A 17880-nucleotide genomic window follows, 5' to 3' on the forward strand; every position below is an offset into this window, starting at 1 on the left:
TGCTATTACTAGTAGTACTGCTGCTACCAATAGCAGTAATCCAGTGCTAGTTGCACTACTCCACCACTACCGATATTACTACCTCGAAAAAGAATTAGAATAACACTGCCTGATTAGCTATGACTGTATTATAGATTTGCATGTAACTCACATTTCACAAATTATATTACGTACAGTGCAATAAACCAGTAGCAGTTTAAATGTAAAACGCGGTATTGTTAGCATTAGTAGCGGCCGCTAGTGCTTGGAGTGCAATAGTAGCAGCAGCTCATTGGCGGTCGGGATCTGAAGCTGGGCTGCCTCACCTTAATGTTGTTGAACATGCTCTTGGGGCAGGAGCGGCAGCCGCTGCCCTGCTCCTTAGCGCCCTCCGCCTGGACCCCCATATCCTGTACAGATGCCTGGGCTCACTTCTGGACCGGATGACCCTTTGGGGTGTGATGTGGAGGTAGCCGCGCCGAGTTCCCCGAGGAGCCCCGTGCCAGCCCCTGGTGCCCGCCAGGTGCCAAGTGAGGGGGCGCTAGGACGCTCCGGTGTCGGCGGCAGGCGTGCAGGCAGGTGTGCGCGCGGCCGAGTCACTCCAGGCAGGTAAAGGCGGGAGCGGTGTGCGCGGCGTGTGTCTGTGAGAGAGACTGAGTGAGGAAGGCAGGCGGCGCAGAAGTTTTTATAACTTGAGCCGATGATGAAACGTGCAGCCCTCCTCCCTGGGCTCGCCGTGGGTATGTTTGTGTAAAGAAGGAGCGTGCCTGAGTGTGAGAGAGAGTGTACTCGCCTTCCTCACGCCCTCCCCGCCTTTCCTCTCCACGTCAGGTGTGAGCAGCCACTGCTTATATCTCAATACCCGGCTCAAATGTTTCCTTTGCGGTGTATGTGCTCTTTCCCGTAGGACTTAAAGGGCCTCTCAGACCTGCAAATAAAACAAGCACTGGCTACGCCAATAGGTCTTGTGTTGGCAGTTATTCCTTCGTCTTTGTCAAAGCTAGCTTTGTTTTGCAGTGATTTTTACAAACGTTTATTGTTCTGGAAGCAGCCGGGCTCTCATCAATCTGAAAAAAAACGTATTGACTAAAAGCAAAAGTAGTGTTTTGGGCCTAATAGAGCACACATTTTAACAGCATTCCATGCATCTCAAGGGAACTACTTTGTGTACAAATGTGCTCCTTGTGAAGGGGAAAAATGGTGTCACTCAAAGTAAAGTCAGCCAATGGCTGATGTTGACTGACCCATTGCCCTGTGCTGTGGTGGACCGAAAAAAAAATGTGAATAACATAGTAAAAAAAACAATGATTGAAGAGGGATGGCTGACAGCTCCTACAATGAAGTATATTACAAGTATTTTAATAAAGTTTTAAGGTTTTGGCTAATACTGGACGTAAAAAGGGTGTCTTTCAACTCTCTCTTGTGGTATACAGGAGGAATTTCCTACATATAGAAATTAATAGATTACTTACAGGTGATCTTCATCACCCTTTGGATAGTCCTCCTCGTCATAGCCATAACCTATGAGGCCGCCTTGCATCTCGACAGGGAAATGCTACCAAAGCTTTCCTTTATTTCGATAAAAAAAGACTCCACCAATAAGATAAAAGGTGCCCCCCCAACCAATTAAGCCACATGTAATTAAGCCACATATAATTGTGTCCCATGAAGGATGGGGTCCGGGAAGCTGCTATGACGAGGAGTATTATCCTAAGGTAAATGAAGATCACTGGTAAGTAATCTATTCATTACCCCTATGTATGTCCTCCTCATCAAAGCCATAACCTATGAGAATTTACCAAAGCAATGAACAACAGACACAATAGTATGATGCAAAAACTGAAATATTTATTCACAGAATCCATGCAAAGCTGACTTAAGCATGGAAAAAACTAAATTATCAGTGTCTGAATAAAACAAGTCCAGAAGAGACAAAAGTAGATGGTGTAGCCCAGGTATCAGGTCAGCAAATGTCCTGCAGAGAAACCCCCCTCCCCCCTGCCTCAGCTGTCACCGGTAAAATAGACCATAAATATACAGATAAACAACCAGAATGAAAGTACAGCTAACCTACATGTGGAAATCGTAGGGTTTATTCGTCTCGAAAGACGAAGGGACAGGAAGTGGTTAGGGGGAGATACCAGTAGCGTCCTCCCAAGTCCAGGTACATGCAAATGATCACCTCACACATGGAGCTTGGCATTATGCATCCTTTTCTTCCACGTGTAACCGTTAGCTGAATATTTTACAATAGGAATTCTATCACCCACATACATATGTTACTGTTCTACGGAGCCCATCAGGAACCAAAATTGTCCCATCATCTCTAACTCACAAGAAACTACATCTCCACCTTTGTTAAATAAAAAGTATAAATAATACATATATACATCATAAATCTTCAATAAGTCATTTCGGTGCTCAAATCAATGGCCCAGATCTGGTCATGTGAGGTTGTTGGGATACAGGAGAAGTACCCATGGCTGGCACTGGTAACAGAGGCACTGGTATAGTCTTTGGGATCTCCAGATTCTCAGGTGGCTAAGTCTCACTTCTGACATCTGTAGCTGTCAAAGGTCGAGGCAGGTGTATGAAATGCGAAGAATCTCGTGTAATGAACTTTCCAGTACAGTGGACAATCATCATGTGTCGTTTCCTAGTCACAACCCTCAGTGGGTCAGCATCAAAAGGAGCATCAGACCTGCATTTCCGTTTCTGCCTGATGATAACTTGGTCTCCTCTTTTGAACACACTGCTCTGATCCCAGTGGCATCTATCTGCATAGATCTTCAATTTGCGGTTGTGAGACAAGTCAGCAATGTGAAGTTGATCAATGTCACTAGAGCTCTCTTTGGTTCATTGCAGCAGATTGGTTCCTATGGCTCTCCCATACATTAACCCCTTCAGTGCCCATGACGAGCTGGACTCGTCATGGGCCGCGGTGGCGCTGTGCCCATGACGAGTCCAGCTCGTCATAGACCCCGCCCGCTAATGCAACGGCCGGCACTGGGCGGGGAAAGGGGCGGGCACTGAAGGGGTTAAGGTGGCAGGGCTTTCACCCATGGTAGAATGGGGGTTGACCTGTATGGACGAAGCGTAGACTGAAGAACTGAATCGAGGTCAAGCTTTTCCGTCTTTATAAGGGGTGCTCATAAATCTCTCAACAACACCATTCACCTGTGACCAGAGAGGTGTGCGTTTCTAATGCTTGACAGTTAGATGAGTGAGAAAATCTTTAAATTCTTGACTATTGAAAGGCTGCCCATTGTCAGATTTCAAAGGAACAACCCATGTTGCCAAAATACTTTCTAATCTCTCAATGACTCTGTCATGAGTAGTTGACGATGGATCTTCCACAAGGGGAAAAAGGGAATATTCATCAACAATTACTAGCAGTTGATGTCCATTGTCAAGGGGGCCAAAGAAATCAATTGCAATTTGCTCAAATGCTGGATTTGGAAGATCAGATGTCTATCCGATGCAGTGGCGTAACAAAACTGGAGGGGGCCCCCCTGCACAGTACAGGGAGGGCTTCCCTCCGGAATTCTTCAGGAGCTGTCAGTCCAGGATAGAGTGTTGAGGGGGCACCCTGGAGCTCGGGCCCCCCTGCACCGCAGGGACTGCGGGGGCCTTTGTTACACCCCTGATCTGATGTGGGGTTGCCTTGGATGACAAGCAGTTGCACAAATGACATGCTTTTAACTCTTTTTTAACTCTTTCATCAAGACGCGGGAACCACACTCAGTCCCGTAAGGCTCGTTTTATAGCAACAACTCTACAGCATCTCTCATGAGCCACTTCAAAAACTTGTGTCAAACTCTCAGGTAGGACAATTCTCAACCTTCAAAAGATGATGCCTTTTGGGGTAACTGAAAGTTCTTCGTGCAAATTTTAAAATTCTGATATTTAAGGTCATTATGAAGAGATCAAATATGTTTTTGGCATGATTGGTGTGTAATAATGCCTTTGCGTATTAGCAAATCCCTGTCAGTATTCGTGGCATTAATGATTTGATCTAAGATATGGCAGTAGCAGTACTGTATTTAACAATGAAGTTAACACAAGCATCAGCCACTTTAGCAGTAGTGCCATGACACTGTATTGGAACTTGTGAGAAGTAGTCAGACTTCGGATGGCATAAGCCACAATGTGTCTTAGGGCTTTGGGATTTCCAGTGTGCTGTGCAAGGATGGCACCCAACCCCACTGAGCTTGCATCAACAACAACCTCCATCTGCAATTTCGGATCAAAATATGCCATTTCAGTGGCCTTCCCCATTGCATGCTTGATTTTCTTAAAGCTTTGTTCACATTCACCCGACCATTGAAATGGGACCTTTTGTTTCATCATGTCTCCCAGTGGAGCACTTACAGTGGCAAAGTCACATATAAACCTTGAACCAGTGGTGGCTCCTCTGCAAAGGCGGAGGAGCGTCGCCCCACTGCTGTGGCCCAAAATGTTAGTGGAACCTTCTCACACTGCCCACACTGCAAATGGTCTCCCGTCACTACTGAGGATGACATACACACAGGGTTAGCCTTTAGCAAAGAAAAAGGCTATGCAGGAGAGCAGGGGAAGCAGTTTAAAGCAATAATGCTTAATACCCGCTCGCTGCAAAAACATGAGGCACAAATACATGATCTTATATTAGATGAGTAGCTGGACATCTTGTTTCTAACTGAAACATGGCTGTCGGACGCCTCTAATTCCACCATAGCATCTGCCATCCCGGCGAATTATAAGATCATTAGGAAAGATTGTGAGGGGGTAATGGTGGTGGTGTAGCTGTTATTTTCAAAGAGGAGATTGAGTGTGCTTCTATCTCACTAGATCTAGTGGCAGGTGCAGAATGCCTGGGCTTCCACTGCACTTTGTCATCTCAACCTTGTATCGCTGGGATGTTGATCCACAGACCACTTGGCACATCCAGTAATTTTATTAGGTCCCTCCATGAATGCATTACATTGCTAGCTCTCAAATATAAACATCTTCTTATAGCAAATGCCAAATAGCAGCACTCAGACCAATCACAAAGCTGCATTGCAGCATTGTGATTGGCTTAGTGGAGCCTGGGTGCTTACCAATCATTATTTTCATTCTCCTTAACCCCCTAATCCCGCCCCCCACCCTGCCACCCCCAATTGATTCTAGCCACCACTGCCTTGAACAGTAACTGGCCATACCAAGTAAGGATCACAGCATAGTTACATCTTGTAGGGGCGAAGTGGATGACAAGGCTTGTACTTCCCCCATCAGAAAAGATATGACCAAAGAACTTGAGTTTGGTTTAATTAAACTCACAGTTTGCCACATTTAAAGTGAGACCTGCATGAGCAAGGATACAACACACTTGAGTAAGAGCTTTCTCATGTTATTTTTGTATGGCCCCAAAAACGAGTATGTCATCACTGTAATTGAATGCATTGTATAATGTGATGAATGACATCCTGAAAAAGTTCTGCAGCTGATGACCCTCTGAAACGTAGTATTTTATAACTAAATAAACCAACATGAGTTGAAAAGGTAGTGTACCCGCAATTCTCTTTCAGTTCGAGCTGGTGATACCTCTTGTTTAGTCAAGGCGGGACAGGACTTCCATTCAGCTGTGTAATCATATCAGTAATGTGCGAACTTGGATGTCGTTCTCTTTCAATCACTTTGCACGCATGACGCATATCAATGCATATGTGCGAGGCGTGGTATGACGCAGATGGAGTGAACAGCACAGCTCGGGTACTCCGGTCGGCCAGCCGCCATCGAGTTACATCCTGACTCCCAGAGCGGGATAAAAGCCCCTGCAGAGCATTCCCGCAGTCACCCAGAGTAAGAGGTGTGCATGAGAAGAGTGGAAACCCCCTCCCTGTCGAAGAAAAGCAGTGGAAAAGCGAACTCCAACCGTGGCATGGAGGCGAGTCAAGATGTCGGTGCCCGTGGAGAAGTAGTGGCGCCAAAAAGGAAAGTCTGACATCATCGCTGAAGAGGAGCCTGGAATAGAGGGTGTCCCCCCACTGCCTCGCCAGATCCTGAGCTGGGCCTGGAGACTTCCTGAAGCGAAAGCAGAGATGTGGAGACCTGGCCGAAGCTGGCTTGCTGGAGACCCCACGTGGTGGGCCCAAGAGCCGAGCCTAGAAGCAATCGGCAGCTGAGAGTGGTGCAAAGGGGGCGACCCTGCAGGCCCCTGAGGAGACTGTGCTGACCCCCAGAGGTGAGCGAACAGCATCATTATTACCGTTAACAGAAGGGGTGGCAGCGGGGGCCCCAAATGGAGACAGGAGCCCCACCCCCCAAAGTGCAGTGGACTGAGCGCAGGCTGGGCACCTTCCGACGCCACTCGGTGGGGTGGAAAACAAAAAAGACTTGGTGGGAGAGGCTTTGGCGGGGACCGGGCTGCATTGGAGAGGGCCCTGCACAGCCCTGCGACTGGGAGAGACCAGAGGTCTTCTGAGAGAGCGTATCCGCAGTGGCCCAGCAGACGCAACTGAGGGCCCAGCGGAAGTGATAGACGACAGACAGTCGGAGCTGAAGGAGGGCCCTCCACACAAGCGGTGAGGCGTATCTTGGACCCTAGGGCCTGACGAGGCGGGGGGAGAATACTGGCGCCGTCAAAGAGGCCTAGCGGAACTGATCTGCCCCTACAACACTGATGAGGCCAGAAAGCTGGCCTAGGAACTGTACGCATCGGAGACCTGCATGCTGTGCAGTGGAGAGGCCCCCCCAACAAGCGCCAACTAGGAGGTTACGCCCGAAGAGCACAGGGCTCGAGGAGCATGCGGCGAGGCAGAGAGTAGAGGCGAGACATGTGAAGAGGGTACACTAATCTGACTGTTGCCCAGGAGTCTCCGGTCGAGCAAGCGAAAGTCCGAGCAGCACAAACAGGCGCACAGGACCTGAACTCAACACAACGTGAGGTGCCAAAAGAGCATTGAGGGAGGTAGACTCAGGCCCAAACTGCGATTACAAAGCGCTGCTAAGGGCACCTGTGCTGAGCAGTGTGGAACCGGGGAAGAGGTGGACTCACCAGGCCCGCATGCAATCGGGGAACATAACGGACGGAAGAATGCCCACAAGTAGAGTAAACCCCCTTACGCGACGAGAGCTGAAAGCAACGATCTATGAGTGCCTGCTGCACCAGAAGTGCCGTAGACCGAGAGGACATTATAGGGAAAGTCCCTAAAAAGAAAGACAGAGAAGAGACCCCAATAGAAAAGTCGATGGAGGAGAGAGGGAAGCCTCAGTCGCAAGCAGAGCACCCTGGAAACCCAACGTTGCAGGACATATTGCAGGCCATTACTTCCTCCAACCGAACACCTGGAAGCCAACATTTACTCACTGGTCCTGGATCTGGGCCTACTCCGGGAAGACCACAAGCGGCTGGCGGAACGTGTGGAGACGAAGGAAGGCCAGCTGTCTGAGACTCTACCGGACATAGTGGCAATGAAGAAGCAACTAGCAACACTCGAGACAAGGGTGCACACGTTGGAATTTCGAGCAGAGGACGCTGAAAATAGATCACGCAGGAACAATCTCAGAACTATAGGACTGCCGGAAAAAATAGAAGGCAGCAGCATCGTAGACTACCTCGAAAAATGGCTGCGTGAAGAGCTAGCACCAGATGGCCTATCAGGCTTCTTTGCCCTAGAGAGGGCGCATCGAGTCCCGGCAAGACCACCCATACCAGGAGCGGCACCACAGGTGGTGATAGCGAAACTCCTCCATTATAGACATAGAGACCACATCCTTGCCCAGGTGCACCTCAAAGGGGACATAGCAGTGGGAAATTCCACGGTGAGAATCTTCACGGATTTCTCCAGGGGTGTGCAAAGGCAAAGGGGCTCCTATTGAGAGGTAAAGCAAAGATTGCGACAACCGAACTACAAGTATGTAATGCAATACTAAGTTACGAGTGACCATGGAGTGACCATGGAGAACGGAACGGAATTCTTCAGAACCCCACAGGAGGCATCAGAATGGCTGAAGAAGCACGAAGGGATGGAACCACTGCGAGACCCTGCGAAGAGAAGAAGAAGAGAAAACCGCTCTCGGGGTCGTCAGGCCCTGAGAGAGTCCTTACTTAGCCCCCACACAGGAGGAGGCGCAACTGGAGCATCAGAATGCAATGCAGGTGGTGGCGCTGATGAGCGGAAAAGGGAGAAACCACGTACCCCCTGAGGGCAGCGAAGCAGCAGCAGACTCTGGCTCGGAGCAGGGGTCCAGTGACTCCGAGGCACCGAGTGTGGTACTCCCGGCCATAACACCGCAGACGGCGGACGACATCACTTAGACAGAGAGAGATGGGACCAACTGTAAGAAGGGTAGGAGAGACACTAGAAGCACCTGACCCAATTACAAGGTACTGGGGTTGATGGGGGGGGCGCTGCGGGGGTTCCCTTGGGACCACAAAACTGAATGGCTGCTGCAGAGAATGAGATCGCGGCAGGCGGGCGGCCTCCCCCTTGCAACTGACTGATCGAATTGCAAGCAGTCACTTGTGGACTTATAACCCTAGTTTGGATGGGGGTAGTTTCCTGCTTGTCCTGGGGAGTGGGAGTACGGGGAAATGTTTATTGTTGACATGGGGGATACCTTAAGTTGCACCACACAGAGATCCGAATTGGAATGGGTGGGGAGAGCAGGTTGATGACAATTCGCAGGGTGGGAGGAGGGCCGAGAATTGGGACATTACTCAATGGCTGACTTACAAAAATATAAATGTATTACGTGGAAAATTAGAGGTATGCACACAATGACAAAACAACATAAAGTCCTCTCCCACATCAGAAGGTGGAGAGCCCAGATAGCCTTACTGCAAGAGACACACCTATCGCAGAAAGAGGGACGGGCTTTGCAGAGACGTTGGAGGGGCCAACTTTTCTACATTACATATTCGGCATATGCACTGGGGTGTTAATATGTATCCAAGCAGGAATCCCATTCCAAATAACGGACTCGCTGGTAGATCCGAAGGGTCGATACGTAGCCATACGGGGGAGGTTAGAGGGCCGGTAGCTAAGTATCGTTATCGTACGCTCCCAACGCAGAACAATCAGCTTTCTTCACACGACTGAATCACTGCCTGACCCCATATTTGACTGGAACTACCCTAATGGGGGAGTGACTTCAACAGTGTAGACAACGTACACATAGACAGATGTCACCCCCCATTGTGAGGCTCCCAAGCAGCACCTGCCACACACATTCAATACCTGGAGACAGAGTTGCGGGCTGATAGATGTCTGGAGGACCTTACACCCCCGGGATAGGGACTATACCTATTTTTCTGCAGTACATGAGGTACACGCATGCCTAGATGCTTTCTTATGTACGACAGATATGTAACGCCACGTAATCACAGAGGAATATCTCTCACTCACGATATCGGATCTTAACCCTGTGGTCCTATCCCTGAGATGGGTGCCCTCTATACCCTTGATCCCCACATGGAGGCTCTGCCCGGACACTCTGAAGGACCAGGTCTTCTGGGAAGAGATCAGGGGTAAAATTATGCATTACTTTGTGGCCAACGCGGAGACGGTCTCCTTGCCAAGTACAGAATGGGACGCCTTCAAGGTGGTCCTGAGAGGCCAGTGTATAACATGCACCACAGGGGTCAGGCACATCCTTCTGGGGGAGGTGGAAGAGACGACCCTTAGGGGACTAGAGCATAGATGGCCAGAGCATCCAGAGCTCCAGCAGGAAGTATTGGAGGCCAAAGAGGAAGTGGCAAGATAGACAGAGGGTCTTAGATGCTTCGACTATAGTAAGTACCTAGAGCGGACCCACGCAGACAGAGATAAATCAGGATCGCTCCTGGCATGGCTAGCAAACCTGGTGAGCAGGAGCCCACCACTGGTGGAAATAGAGGATGAGGAAGGGGTTAGGCATTACATGCAGGCAAAGATCAATGAGGTCTTCGCCCGCTACTATGCAAGATTATATTAAAGGTCACTACAAGGCAATAATGTGGAGGCCCGGGAATATCTTATGGGTCTGCAGATGAGAAGACTGAGCTCCAAGGCGACTGAGGAGGAGGTACGGGCTGCCATCAAGTGCATGACAAGGAATAAGACCCCAGGCACAGACGGTCTGCTGGCCGAATTTTACGCGAGATTCATTCCGCTATGGACACTACTCGGAGTAACTACGCTTTGGATTAATGACCATACAGTCAGTGCCTTTACTTTCGTATCCAGCAGAGTCAGCACGGATAGAAGGATACTTGCTCCTTTTTCTTCCAAAAGAAGTGTCGCGATAAGAACTAAGACTATCTTGGGAATTTGGTATCTCCCCAATTATTGGGTGTACGTCTGGATTTTTATATGCGGAGGAATAATAATAAAAAGCCCAAGGAAGCGCGTATCGCCCAATATTTTTGGTGAATTATTTGACCCCTATTCGCGGAAGGATAATAAAAAGCCCAAGTTTGGATGTAAATTTTCTCATCCTCCACATCTTTTTACATACTGGATCCGATAAGGACGACTGTATGTTTCACACTGTCCCCAGAATCAAAGTCCTGATGAGACCCGGTATTTAGAAGTGGGTCGAAACGCCGTCGACAACAAAATAAGAGACAGCCTTGACTGAATTATTACATATTGTTTATAAACTGTCCTTGTTATAATTCTTTCCAATAACCTTCTACACTTTTGTTAGTATTTTTTGTTATTTCTGTGAGGTTATGGTTTTTTTCACTGGGGTCACTTTGCACTGTGAATATAAGAAAGAGAGGAGTTGTGTATATAAAAAATGTTTTTATATGTGCTTTAACAAAAATGTTTGTATTAACCCCTTCAGCGCTGCGGGAATTCCCCCGCGGTGCTGAAGGGTTCGAGCGCGGGCGGGCCCATGACGGAACGGTTCCGTCATGAGCACAGCGCAACCGATGCTCATGACGGAACCGTTCCGTCATGGGCATGGAAGGGGTTAAATAAAGACCTCGGCTGAGGCTTGGTAGATTTCAACAGGTCGTGTGAAGGCTTACTGTGTTGATCATTGATTTGATGTTGTTCTGTGAGAGATTAATTCAAAAACAACTATTGATGTTGTATACAATAGATTATTATTTTCAAATCAGTTCCTTGTGAACATTGTTTTGTAGTACATTGTTCTTACCCGGTTCGCAGGGACATAAGGGTTGCTCTTGTAACTTTGAATATAGGCCGAATTTTACGCAGCGCACATGGAGGAACTGGCGCCCCGACTGGTTGCACTATACCAGGAGGCCCGAGGAGTGGGAGTACTGCCAGAGAGTACTAGAGAGGCCCTCATCGTCCTAGTGCCTAAGCATGGGAAAGAGGCGCACAACTACACAGCCTATAGACCCATATCTATGCTGAACATGGATTATAAAATCCTAAAGCAAGATCTTAGCAATACATCTCCTTTCCCATATACCGGAACTGATCCATGTAGACCAAACAGGGTTTATTCCAGGGCGGAACACAGCCATAAATATTCGTCGACTCCTGGCTGTGTTGGATTCCAACAAGTACGACAGGCAAGAGGCGGCAGTGTTCTCAGTGGACATAGAGAAGGCCTTTGACAGCCTTGAGTGGCCTTACCTCTATGAAGTCCTGTCTAGGATGGGATTGGGAGGAGGCTTTCTTGCGTGGGTACGGCTATTATACGCAACCCCCACAGCCCGAGTGCGCACCGGGAAGACCATCTCACCCAGGCAGAAGGTGGAGAGGGGCACCAGGCAGGGATGCCCCCTCTCCCCACTGCTGTTCGCTCTTGCCATGGAACCTCTGGCATGCAGGGCGAGGAGTGGGCAGGACTATAATGGCCTGAGGACCTTAGAGGTGAGACACTCTATAGCCTTATATGCAGACGATCTCCTACTATTCCTTAGTAAAAGAGCTGAGAGGGGCGCAAGGCATGCTGGCCCAGTTCAGCAATATATCTGGCCTCAAAGTCAATTGGCAGAAGTCTAGACTATACACTATGGTGTACAATAACCCCCCACTGAGCTGTTAGAGGGTAATGTGGGTAGAGCAGTACAATCAGTACGGTCCTCGATGGAATTCTGGGGGACACTGCCGATATCAGTAGCTGGACGGGCAGGAGTCTTGAAAATGGTGGCACTCCGGCGGCTACTGTCTTATTTTGGGGCTCTACCAGTGTGGATACCGCGAGCAACATTCAAAGATCTTGACTCAATGATAAACTCCTTTATCTGGGGAGCAGGACGCAGAAGGGTAGCACTAGCCTCATTGCAGCGCTCCTCAGTGGAAGGTGGCTTAGCGGTTCCCAATTTTGAGGGATATTAAATAGCAGCCCAGCTGTACTGGCTGATCCAATGGCTAGCAGCTGAGGGAAACCCAGATAGGGAACAATACCCGGCTGTGCCAGATGCCACAACCCTTGCGAAGATTCTGCTGTGAGTGCGGAGGAACCCTTCAGGAGACACAGTGGAAACCAGGGTGGTAGTGCGCAGCTCTGCTAGATACTTGAGACGAGTGAGCACAAAGATCTCTTACTCCCCAGACTTTCCCATAACAATGCTCCGCTGTCTGCTGCAGGGAGAACACTGGCCAGGGCTAGAGGACTGGGAAGAGGCAGGCCTGAGAGTAATGGGGGACATATACTAAGACTCTACATTGCTCCCCTTTGAAGAATTGCAAGCGGCGTATGATTTGCCAGGAGGCCAGTTCCTGAAACATGGGGCCCTTACTAGAAGGATCAGAAAACACTAGGGCATAGGTGGCGCAGAACCCCGGACACTGGAAGGATGCAGATATGTTGCGTTAGTGGCAGGGAGAATCAAAATGGTCTCATGCCTCTACAAGGTGATCAGGCAGGATATGCAAAAAACGCTTGAGCGCCTGCGATTACAGTGGGAGATAGGCCTGGGGAAGCAGATCCCAGAGAAGGATTGGGACAGGATACTAGAGTGAAACCCGAAAGCAACTAGAAATGCGCAATTGAAATTAATACATTTTTGCACACTTCATAGGGCGTACCTCACCCTGTCCCGCATTAGGAGATACTTTGGGACAGAGACCGCAGCATGCACAAGATGTAGAGAGAGGGAAGCACATATCATGCACATGTTCTGGAGTTGCCCACATTGCAAATGTTTTGGGAGGAGATAAGACATATAGTTGGTGACCTCATTGACAAAGAGCTTCCACAAACCCCAGAGCACTACCTGTAAGGATGGTTCCCCCACACGGCCAAAAACAAGACGACTGGAAAGTTTCAGGACCTTGCCTACGTTCTGGCTTTGAGAGAGAGAGCTAGAAATTGGAAAGCGCCGGGGTACCATGGATAGGTGCTTGGAAAAAGGAACTCGAAAAATGGGCGGGAGCAGAAGGTAGACTCTTACTCAGGGAAGCCAGCCGAGGGATAGGTAAAATAAAAAGGGCGATGGCATGGGAAAACCTCGTAAGCGAGTTAACAGCAGATAGAGAGGGATCTAGCGGGGCGGGCTCCCCACATCTGGCAGCGTCGGAACAGGAGAGGGGAAGGAACTAACAATAGGGCCAGACACAACAGGCGCTGCAATGTATTGAAATAAAGAGCTTGACCTATAAGGACCTAGCAACACCCAACGACCCCATTTCACCAACTCAAGTGGGGGGGGGGTCAGTTTTGTTACAAGGGATGTTAATCAAAGCACACCAGAGAACAAATGTGTTTAGCAATATGTACAATGTATGACGTGAATACATTTTATTGATGTCGATGATGTCTTGAAAACCTAATAAAATCTGGTTGTAAAAGAAAAATCAATGCATATGCGCACAGCTCCTTCACTATCCTTTTTCGGCACTACCACTGTGGGTAATACCCATGGCGTTGGATCAGTGGAACGCTAAATGATGTCGGACTTGAAGAGTGTCTCAAGTACTTTCTCAACAGCCTCTTGTAAATAAAATGCAAATTGATATTGTCATTGAGCAACAGGCTGAATGCCCTAATTTATGTGAAGTTGCAGTGTAATCCGGGCACTGCCGAAGACGAGTCTTCCGCGCACTCCAAGATGGCGGCGGCGGAGGCCCGACCTGAGGAGGGAAGCGCTCTAGTCGTGCCGGCCGGCGCGGAGCTGACGTCATGCCCTGAGACACGAGAAATGCGGACGGAGGAGGTGAGAGCCAGAGCGTGGGACGGAGGAGGACGCGGAGCAGACCGAGGGAGCACCGACGACAACAGGCAGCAGAGAGCGGGCACCGGCGAGGAAGAGGAGAGACAGCGCGGAATTCCAGCAGACACCGCTCTAGTGTCCAGTCGTCCCAGGGAGGATCAGAACGCCGAGACACCCCATGCTACAGTCCCGGAGGACTGTAGCTTCAGGTCAGTGCCTTTCCTGAATTACTTGAAGCGCTTAACGGGCAGGGGTAAAGCCAGGGGGCCAACAGCAGCGGGGCACTAGCCAAGACCGACCTGTCCCTCACGACTTCCCCACCCTCACAATAGTGGTGATAATAGGAAGCAGGTGGAGGGTTTTGTCACAGCCAAGGAAAAGTTCTAATACTGACGGGAGGTTGTTTTTTTCTGTTTCCTTTGTCTCCCGGGGACGCCACCTTTTTTCCCAGACAACCCCTAAGAAGCTGACTTAAAGCAAACCAGAGAGGAACCCGAGGAAGTGACCACCGGACCTGGGACACCGCTTATTCTACTTCCTCAGAGACTTTAGTTATTGCATCTCTTTGTTCAAATACGACTGACGCGAGATTCTGGAGCAGTCTCTGTGCGGACCTTATCTACCTCTTTAATAAAACATGCCTACAATTAAACCCAGTGGCTCCCAGAGTACGTCTTTAACAGCTAGAAGCAAGGGTCAGTTACAGGTCCCAAGAGGGGGTCGGACCACATGCACTTTAATGGTCTTAAGTCTTTCTAATCCATGAAACAAGGTTGGAAACTGATTTACGATCTCGTGATAGGCATTGACATTGTAGTTTACAGATATCAGCCTCATGACAGCAGTAGTACTGAAACTAAGTAAACATGCACTTGATGAAGTGCCTGGCAATACATGAATTGGAGCTTGTACTTTTGTCTTTTTATGCTTCACAGTTGCTATGAATGAATCTGAACTTTCCAGTGGCGTTGAAGTAGCCCAAGTATACACTTTAGTTTTCAACGGGGTTAAACAGGGCACTGGAGACAGTTTATTGTACTTTTCCACTGGCATAATATATATTGAAGCACCAATGTCTATGATAAAAGGTAGGGAGCACTCATTCACTTTCAGTGTGATCTTGGGACAGTGTCCAAATGAATTTCATTCTTTCACTTGTCGACCTAGCTTCAGCCGGTATTCTTCCTTGCACTTAGCTAATCCTACATGTGCACGTCGTTCAGCAGTCAACATTGACATCGCACCCCAATCTTCCGCACTGTCGCTGACAATAACAAACTTTTAGACAAGGAATTTGATTACAATCAATGTTATTCAGTTTCCACTTGCCTCAAATGATGTGGTCGCGTGGGCTTGTGGGCGCTCATAGAGTGTTGCATCTGGAACGTTCTGGCATCCATTTGGTTTTCTCTAGATGTGACGCACTTGATCTTTCCCGTGCTTTGTAAACCATTATAAAGTGCTTCTCTTTCCCGTATACTTTGCATATTTGTCCAGTCGTGGTACATTTACCTTCAAGTTCGAAGGAAAATCTGCATCAAAAACACAACTTCTTTTTCTCTGGAGAAATTACTTTATGGCCTTCTAACTTGTATTTCGACTTACTGTTCTTTTCACACTCAGCGTTGATCCATTTTGTGGGATCTGGCCTCTATGTTAGCTGCTTGTCTGTCAGCCCTTTCCAACGCTCTGGCAGCCATGAGTACTCACTCCAAGCTGAGAGTCTCTTTCAGCATTCGTCGTCTGACGGAATCGGAGGGACAACCATATATTATTCTGAGACGCATGGCCTCTTCATCATTGAACTCGTTGAACTTTCAATGCTTGATGAGTGAATCAAGTCTTTCTACAAATTCATCCATCGTTTTACCAGCTCTATGCCTTTCCTGATTGAAAATGTGTCTTTCATAGTCGACATTTGGCAATGGATTGAACTTGCGGTTTAACTCTTCTTTGATTTGACGTTACTTTATCACCTTGTGGTATTTTCTTTATCACTCCTCTTACTCCTTCAACTGCTAAATTCTTTATATACTTCATGATCTTTTGGTCATTTGCTTCTTCTAGAGAATCAATTAAATGATCGAAGGTTTTGATCTGGGCAGTCCATCTGTCGCCAATATTTTGCTTTTTGGCAGTATTGAAGTGATGCAGTGGTTCCAAGAAGGCGGTGGCGCCATATTTTGTGCTCTTCTCAGCAGCCATTGGAAAATGTCACTATTCTGGCCTCTGTTCATGGCCTTTCAGTCGATCCAACATGATTCACCAATTTTGTAAGCACAACCTTGGTGCTTCTGCTTGGGTTGCAGCACCTTGTGCTGAGGTCGGATGGCTCTCTTCACGCGTAAAGCGTGATTGCATTCTCTATATCTTGTTATCGCCACCTTTAATATTTCTCCACGTTTACCTGCTTCTGCTCACAGCGTTCTCTTGCACTTAGCTGTCACCGCTTGTTTCACTTTCCATACCTGGTTGTTACTGCCTTTAGCTTTGTTGCACTGTGTTAATGAGAGCTCTGTTCCGCATTGTGGCACAGTACCTCTTGTCTCGACTTTACCAGCAAAGTTCTAGCAGACGGCAAACAAACTTTCAGTAAGGCCTTCACTTTTGTCACAGGCCTTGCATTGACTGGAGTGGCGCTTTGACTTCATATATGGCAGCTGACGATTTTCACTGTGACTGGGGCATGTATGGCACGCACAAGCAGTTTGCTGGACCACAGCAAACTCTCCAGGGAGCACTCTCAGTTCTTCGGGTTGCATGGTTTACATAATACCCTATTTCGGCGCCATTTGTGGTGTCCTCCCCCATGGTACACGTAAATGATCATGCCACACATGGAGCGTGGTATTGCACATCTTCATTCCTCACTGTGTAACCATTAACTGAAAATTCTACATCAGTAATTCTATCACCCACACACTTTTATCACTGTTCTACAGAGCCCGTCAAGAACCAAAAGGGTCTTGTCATCTCTAACTCTCAAGATACCACAACGCCTTTTACCTTATTGATGGAGCCTTTTAAAATAGAAACAGACTAAAGCTTTGGTAGCGTTTCCCTGTCGAAAAGGCGAGGCAGCCTCATAAGTTATAGCTATGATGAGGAGAATATACGTAAGGGTAATGTCGAGGTTTATTAATATAGTGCTCAACATCGGTTTTCGGATTGTTTCTAGGCACTCCCCGAGTTTGCAGGTATTGGAAGAACAAACGGGTTACATGGTGTTGTAAACTGAGGGGCTGGTTTAGAACTTGTTGCAGTTTTATTAATTTGTAAAAAAATAAGTTCCGGGATCTCGTCAGCAGGCCACCACAGTTTGCACCACACATTGCCGCTGTACTTACACAAATACTAACCATGACACTGCTACAAGTGTGACAATTCAGACTTTTCAAGGCCACCAAAGCTTTAAGAATGGTTTGGGTAGTAGGTATTGGTTGTTTTTAATGTATATTGAACAAACAAGCAACTGTTTTTTAGCTCATCTTAAAATCACACAAACAGCGCCATCATGTGACAGCTGTCATAAGTGCAGATACTGGCAATTAAGTGCCAGTAATTAAGTGCTGGTGGGGAGCACCAAAAAACACCAGCTCAAATTAAGCACTGGCTTGTTGTCTTTCTCGTTCCAGTCCATACAACATGAGTTCTCTCACCAGAGGTACAGTTTGTAACTATATTTATAAAATAAATTATAATTAAGGGTCCCTGTTTTTCGTTTTTACTGATTTTTACAGATAAATACAGACAGAAAACATTTGTTTTCTTGTCTGTATTTATTTTTAAATGTGGATAAAAACGGAAATTGGGTT

General features: G+C 47.9%; 1 protein-coding gene across 2 annotated transcripts in view; it reads right to left on the reverse strand.

The window, feature by feature from the left end:
* SLCO2A1 (solute carrier organic anion transporter family member 2A1) overlaps positions 1–863 on the reverse strand; it is a 530482-nt gene extending 529619 nt beyond the window's left edge. The window contains exon 1 of one of the 2 annotated variants that reach the window (XM_085634233.1): positions 306–863. In XM_085634233.1, the coding sequence (XP_085490359.1) occupies positions 306–386 (81 nt within the window). In that variant the 5' untranslated portion in view covers positions 387–863. The remainder of the gene's footprint in view (positions 1–305) is intronic. The other variant, XM_085634232.1, reaches the window with a different exon arrangement.
* Between the last annotated feature and the right edge of the window lie 17017 nt (positions 864–17880).

This window comes from Triturus cristatus, chromosome 11, assembly GCF_964204655.1.
Source record: "Triturus cristatus chromosome 11, aTriCri1.1, whole genome shotgun sequence".
Classification (NCBI taxonomy): Eukaryota; Metazoa; Chordata; class Amphibia; order Caudata; family Salamandridae; genus Triturus; species Triturus cristatus.